Here is a 7544-nt window from a genome sequence, read left to right on the forward strand (position 1 = left end):
CCAGTCAAACCCTGCAATCCCTGCAGCCCTCCAGGACCATAGGATCTACATACCTACATGCCTGCACTGGCACTACATCCACCCACCCACCCCCCCTCCCACCCACCCATCCACCAAACCCACCCACCCACCCCCCCTCCCACCCATCCACCAAAGCCACCCACCCACCCCCCCTCCCACCCATCCAAGGAGAATATGGAACAGATCAGAATGTTCAACTTGATATTCATGTGCAGAGACACAGCATGACACTGGGAGAAAACCCCTTTCCTGCAGGAAGAGAGTTGCCAACCATCGTGGTGCAGGCCCAAACACAACACATTAACCCCTAAAACACAAACCACTCAGGAAAGCTTAAAGTAAGAAGCAACATACATGTGTCAGTGTAGGGCCTGGGGGGTAAGAGACTAGATAGATCCCATTCTTCTTGTGTCACGTGTTTTGTGAATGTTGTCATACTGCAGACACATTTACTGTCTGTTTCCTCAGGAAACAGTATATGGTAAATGTAGTCATTTAAAAAAATATTCTGCTGAATTTACGACTGAGTATTATAGGTTTAAAACAAACATTTACCACACATGAGTATTGGAAATGTAGTTTATTCAAATGTATTTTATGTCCTCACAGTAAATTCACCAGCGATTACTGAGTCAAAAGCCATAATGAAAATAAATTTGGATATACTCTGCCCAAATAGCACATGACATTCCACCAACGTTGCCACAACAGAGCAAGATAAAGTTAGCATCACAACAAATTGTTGTTATTCTGATAAAGCTATGCGGGCAAAAGCACACATCAAACATGGCAAACAAGGTAACCATGAATAGACAAAAAGTTAAAATGCTAGCTTTTATTATCATACAGAGTTACCATGAGATGCATGCAAGCAATGCAAATGTTCTATAAATGTCGGCATAACAACGGTGATCTGCAATGAATGGGCGATTGACTCTTATTTAACTGCATAATAACTAATAAAAAAACCAGTAAATTACTTCAGCAGAGCTATTCAGTGTCAAGCCTTAGGATTATTAATAACTTTCCCCCCAACATTCATACAGAAAGATGGGTAATATGCCACAGCTTTTGGCATGACATATGAGTTTTAATTTGGTTCCAAAAGAGTTCCACTATTCAATATTTCCCCAGTAGACATTACACCAGAGTACACAACACAGCTCTCTTAGATACTTTTATTCCTTACCTGCAGATCTTTTGCACAGCAATATGATTCTGGGAGTGTACTGACTAAATACAAGAAACCTTTCAAAAACATCATGACAAACATACAATAGAGGAATGGGCAATGCATTTATTTGCAAGTGAGATTTATTCCCATATTCCTCAATATACTTGTCTGAAAACAAGTACTACTTTTGGAATGTTTGAAGTGTGTGAGCTGCTTTTTCATTAAAAGCACTTCATTCAGGAATCACTATGTTCCTATATTGTCTCTTTTGCACAAGAAAAGGCACCTGTTGTTTGAAACAAGTACAGTTCAAGTGCTTTTTACGAGGCACCATTACATTATATTGTGGCCGATTGTTTGATTTGCAGCAAATTCGGATAAAACTATTGGTACAGGGCCAGCCATTTGTTACGGACGAAATACCCTATGGTTGTCATGAGAATACCATGATGCACTGCAAAATAAAAGTTCTCTCCGGGGTTTCTAACCTTTGTTGGTTTGTTATTTCATAGTCTGTGTTTACAGAAAGGACTACCGATGAGTTGACAGAGGTGACCTCGATTTCGCCGGTAGGGGGAAGGATACATATTTAGGGTTGTTGCAAACACTGTCGCTTCGGGTTCATTATCCACACTAGCATTCCACTTAGAATAAAGAAACATATTGGGCATATACTCTGAGTAGTATGCTATTGTAGATATTGGAATATAACCACATTGTGCCTCTTGGGGTTTGAAGGATTAGTTTAGGGTGGGTCGTGGTGCCGGGGGAGGGTCACAGAGGGAGACTTGCGGATGAGGGGAGGGTCCTTAGTCGAAGATGATGTCGGAGGCCTGGCGCAGGCAGTTGGAGGAGTCATGGGGTAGGTCGGCATGTGTGATGTTGTTCCCATCCAGACGCAGGTGCTTCAGTCTGGAGTAGTTCAGAGGGCCAGAGAACTTGCAAATATTCTCCAGGTTGAACTCTGGAAGGGAGGGAAGGGGTTTGGTGAACTGACTCATACATGATTCAACATTTCCTACTGTATGTACACATCCTACACCGATTGCCTGACACTTGCTGGAGGCAGTAAAGACTTGAGGATGGATATGACTGATTTAGATTTATTTGTAATTGCAATGTCGAAATAGAGAAAGAGAACGGAAATAGAATGTTGAAAGAGAGAAAAGACAATAGAGAAAAAGAGAGAAGAGAAAGAGAATGAAAAAAAAAGAGGAAATACAAAGAAAATCACTCACTGTTGATTTCGTTGACCTGCAGATAGAGATGCTCCAGCTGTTCGTTGATCTCAGGGATGGACTGCAGCTTGTTGTAGGACAGATCCAGCTCGATCAGGCTCGTCACATTGAACACGCCCGCCGGAATCCCTGCATCCGTCATCTGATTGTAGGCCAACCTCAGGTACGCCAGCTTGGGCAGCTCTTTGAGGTCCCCGGCTGCGATGCTGCTGATGTCATTGTGATCGCCATAGAAGGTCTCCAGCGAACTGGGCATGCCTGAGGGAAGCTTCTTCAGCTTGTTGTTGGTCAAGTCTATGGCCACCAGCTTGTTGAGGCCCTTGAAGACCCCGTTAAGAGCTTTAGATGTCAGCTCGTTGTTCTCGAGGTGGACCGAGGTCAGGTTCTGCATGCCGGCCAGACTCCCTGCGGGGAACTTGGACAGCTGGTTGTTCATCATCTTCAGCTCGTCCAAGGACTTGGAGGGAGGGATCACAGCTTCGGTCAGTTTGTTGAAGCTGAACAAGATCTTATGAAGTCCGGTCAGCTTGTCGATGGTTCCCTTGGCGACCTTGTCATTGGTGATCTGGTTATGGTCCAAGACCAGCCAACGGAGTTCAGCCGTGACGTTGTCGAAGACCCCAGCCTTGATCTCCTCGATCAGGTTGTTCTGCAGGTACAGGTACTTGATGCCTGAGGGCACAATGGGCACAAACTTAAGGTTGCGGGAGTCACAGTACATGGCAGTAGGGAAGTTGATGGGGCACTCGCATTCCTGGGCACAGTTGGCGCTGGACGGGCCGTACTGGGAAGCCGGCTGGTAGTCGTAGTCATCGTACTGACCCACGGTCAGGCTGACCAGCACGGCAAAGATGGGGACACGGAGGGGAAACATAACTGTACTGGGGAGAGGAAAACAGACAGAGGGAGAAAGGGAGACAAAGAAAAAAACATAAAGTGAAACGGGGAGAAAGTTAGCAAAAGTCTACCACATCTTGAACATTTCATACATAGTCTTACCTACTATTATCCTGAGTGGTACTTTGATTTTAAAATCTACAGAGAACAAACTCTATTTGAACAGTTAAATACATGATATTTCGATTGGATGATAGACGACATAAACTGGTTAAGAATAGACTTGTTACAGATTCCAAGTTAGAAACATTCATCTCAGGCTACTAGGGTTCCCTGAGAGAGAAAAAACATCTATTGAAAAAGCTCAATTGACCAAAACTATTCATGAATCACCCTAATGCAGCAATCTGGTAATACCAGTGAACTGCAAATCTCTTTAAAAAAAGAGGCAGATCCCTACTGTAAATATTTAGAACTATCTATGAACCAACAATGCAGGTTTTTCAGTGAACACACACTTTATAATGTCAACAAATAAAGGCAATAAATATCATCATAACATATTGACACTTTTAAGATGATTTAACTCAATGTGTTGATTTAAAGTATGGCATGTAATCACATGATAATACCGTACTGCAAATGCAAACACATTAATGCCTTTGACTAACAAGACGTTGACTAACAATACTGTGCATCAATACAGTGTATTCATTTTATAAATGCATTCATGCCATGGTGCAATATAAGAACAACACATTGTCCAACGCAACATGAAAAGCATCAGATAATTTACAAAAATCTCTCCACTCCTTTCCCTTGTCAAGTGACAACTAGTTAACCCTGTACCACACACAATCCTCCCCCAGAGTTTAGCTGGGACTGGGATAGCTATCAATCCCAGCATGGAAAGACCAAATACCTAGGGACAACCGAGCAGGAACCCTTCAGGAAATGACAAGAGTCCATTCCTCTTACCTTTCTCTCCTCTCTCTCTCTCTCTCCCTCTGCGTGTGGGATGGAAGGTCAGCAGGTAAGAAGACTGTGGTTGCTCAAAAGCCAGATGTCTCTGGAGAGAGGGAGGAGAACGAGGGAGAAAGGGAGAGGGAGGGGGAGATAAAGAGAGTGAGAGAAAGAGAGAGCGAGGGAAAGGGGTGGGAAAGCTTCTGCTTCTTCAGATGACTGTGGTCCCAGATTGACAGAAGGCAGCTGCCCAAACTGAAGTCACACTGTAGTATACAAAGACGATGGCATCTACATGAGTTTTTAAGGCATGGAATCTGAGAATTATGGTCTCTGCCTAACCAGTCACAGGTGCACCAGTGCGGTCTGGGATACGAGGTCCGCCTCGTGCGTGAATGAGGATGCGAAGCCTCACAAAGGACACATGGCATCATATATATCTGTCATTTTTCCTCCCTCTCCACCAAACAACCACCTCCCTTTCTTCCTTTCCCCTACTAACAAAAAAGCGAAGTGGATACAAGTTAAAACAAAAGGTTCCTGGAATGGTAAAGAAAGTGTGTGGAAAAAATCTGTCTGCAGCCAGAGCCAGCTGCCAATTATTATGCTGCAGCATGAAACCTTAAATAGGGTCTCGGAAAAAGTGACGAGGTCTTAGTGGACCAGAAAAGGATTATAAAACAGCGTATACTGAATCCCAAATTGACCCCTAGCCCCTAACCTAACGAAGACTCCTGAGTCCCCACATCCGTTTTTTCAGGGGAAACGGAAGTTAGGTTGAAAATACCGTATTCCTGAAAACCGTAAACATCCGCTTTCTTCCGAGCCCGTGTAGAGTGCCTAGCCCCTAATCCCTAACCTAATCTGCCTCTTCATGGTAAACACATGGTACCATAATAGAGGAAAGTAAGGTGAGGCAGATGTGAGTCCAATGAATTCCATGTGTCCCCAGCAGAGGAGGCTGGTGGGAGGAGATATGGGAGGACGGGCTCATTGAACCCGTATCAAACACATCAAATATATGGAAACCACATGTTTGACTCTGTTCAATTCATTCCATTCCAGCCATTACAATGAGCCAGTCCTCCTATAGCTCCTCCCGCTAACCTCCTCTGGTCCCCACTGTAAATCACTCAAGTGCCCGCAGACCCCCTCCTTCTCCTCCTCCCTCCATTTATCTTCACACACTTCAAGGTGCTCTTCATCTCCTTCCATATCCAACTATCCATCTGCAGACTGCACTGCATCTACAGTACACGTTTCAAGACAATGGCTCTTCATGAAGATTTTGTTGAAATTGCTGAAGAAGACTGACACTGTAATGGTTTCCCAATTTCACCTTTCTTTGTTTATGTTCAACTCTTGCGTCACTGCAGGTCTGTTGTCTGGATACCAATTGGTCACAGTCCCATGTGTGTCTCCACGCACATGTCTTTCAGTCGCCACTAGTTACCACAGCCACAAAATCATAAACACCACCCATTTCCAAAAAATATCTTCTTAAAATGTGATTTTAAACCTAACCTTAACCACACTGATAACCTTATACCTAACCCTAACCTTAAATTAGACCAAATAAGTAATTTTTATTTTCAAATATTTCTACGATATAGCCAATTTTGACTTTGTGGCTGTGGTTACTAGTGGAAACCATAGCGGTGTTCGAATTTCCATACTAACATACTGTATACTACATACTTCATGAGTATATACTACACACTATATACTATTAGTTCATTTTAGTATACTATAAACTAACAGTATGCTTTCATTTGAGCGTACGAGCTCTTCGCCTGTCTACCGGAAGTTGATGCTGTTGCTATGTAACCTCTTGCTAGCTAGTTAGCATAACAAATGACTAGTTAGACATTTTACAACTTCAGGTGTGTTCTTAAATTCAATGTGGAGTGCCAGAGTGTGCTTGTAAATTCAGAGCGTTGTCAGATTGTCCGTTTGTAAATTCAGAGCGTTTCACAATCTGGAAACAAATTAATTACGCTTTTTTTGCCGACGTTTACTTGACACCGGCCATTTTCAATGGGTGTTTTGCCAACGTTTACTGACACCGGCCATTTTCAAAGGGGTGTTGAGTGCTCGTAAATTCATTATTCTGCACTCTAGTACACTCAGACGAGAGTGCTCTGAAATCGGAGTAGATAGCCAGACCGAATTTACGAAAGCACCCGAACGTCCATTGAGAACGCACAACGACTATACCATTTAGCAAAGCTAAGAATGACTGGAATAATCAAGTCAATAAATGCTGGGTAGTTAGATAGCCTATAGTTAATATACTGGCTGCTGTAATGATATGCTATGTGGTTCGTAAGGACAGCGTAGCTAACAAATTGTCAGTCAACTTAACGTGTAAGGTAACTTATTTGAAAAGTCATTACTTTATTACATTGCTCAAACTTTTCTTAACATTTGTCATAATTAGTGAAAGCAATGAATTTGTATCAGCTCTCGTTGTACTTCGGCTGCATATTTTCCGCCATTTTCTTCAAATCTGAAAACGATGTGAAGCCACGCCCATTTCCTGAAGAATTGCATTATGGGCCCTATGAAGTACTTTGAGAGACTAGTCAAGGATCTTATCACCACCATCCTACCTGTTACCCTAGATCCCCTCCAATTTTCTTACCGCCCCAGTAGGTCCACAGACGATGCAATTGCCATCACACTGCACACTGCCTTAACCCATCAGGACAAGAGGAATACCTATGTAAGAATGCTGTTCATTGACTACATCTCAGCATTCAACACCATAGTACCCTTCAAACTCGACATTAAGTTTGAGACCCTGGGTCTTGACCCCGCCCTGTGCAACTGGGCCCTGGACTTTCTGACGGGCCGCCCCCAGGTGGTGAAGGTAGGAAACAACATCTCCATTCCGCTGATCCTCAACACTGGGGCCCTACAAGGGTGCGTTCTCAGTCCTCTCTTGTACTCCCTGTTCACTCATGACTGCGTGGCCATGCACACCTCCAACTCAATCATCAAGTTTGCAGACGACACTACAGTGGTAGGCTTGATTACCAACAACGATGAGACGGCCTACAGGGAGGAGGTGAGGGCCCTTGGAGGGTGGTGTCAGGAAAATAACCTCTCACTCAACGTCAACAAAACAAAGGAGATGATCGTGGACTTCAGGAAACAGCAGAGGGAGCACCCCCCTATCCACATCGACTGGACAGTAGTGGAGAAGGTGGAAAGTTTTAAGTTCTGTACACATCACAGACAAACTGAAATGATCCACCCACACAGACAGCGTGGTGAAGAAATTTCTTCAACCTCAGGAGGCTGAAGAA

At 43.7% G+C, this 7544-nt stretch overlaps 1 protein-coding gene across 1 annotated transcript; it reads right to left on the reverse strand.

The window, feature by feature from the left end:
* Positions 1-586: 586 nt before the first annotated feature.
* LOC120049413 (lumican-like) lies at positions 587-4455 on the reverse strand. Its single transcript, XM_038995682.1, has 3 exons — positions 4249-4455; positions 2434-3314; positions 587-2159 (listed from the first exon to the last, which is right to left on the reverse strand). The coding sequence occupies exons 2-3, from the start codon at positions 3305-3307 to the stop codon at positions 2005-2007; spliced, it is 1029 nt and encodes a 342-aa protein (XP_038851610.1). The 5' UTR covers positions 3308-3314; positions 4249-4455; the 3' UTR covers positions 587-2004.
* Positions 4456-7544: the final 3089 nt, after the last annotated feature.

The sequence above is a fragment of the Salvelinus namaycush genome, chromosome 6 (genome assembly GCF_016432855.1).
Source record: "Salvelinus namaycush isolate Seneca chromosome 6, SaNama_1.0, whole genome shotgun sequence".
NCBI classification, from domain to species: Eukaryota; Metazoa; Chordata; class Actinopteri; order Salmoniformes; family Salmonidae; genus Salvelinus; species Salvelinus namaycush.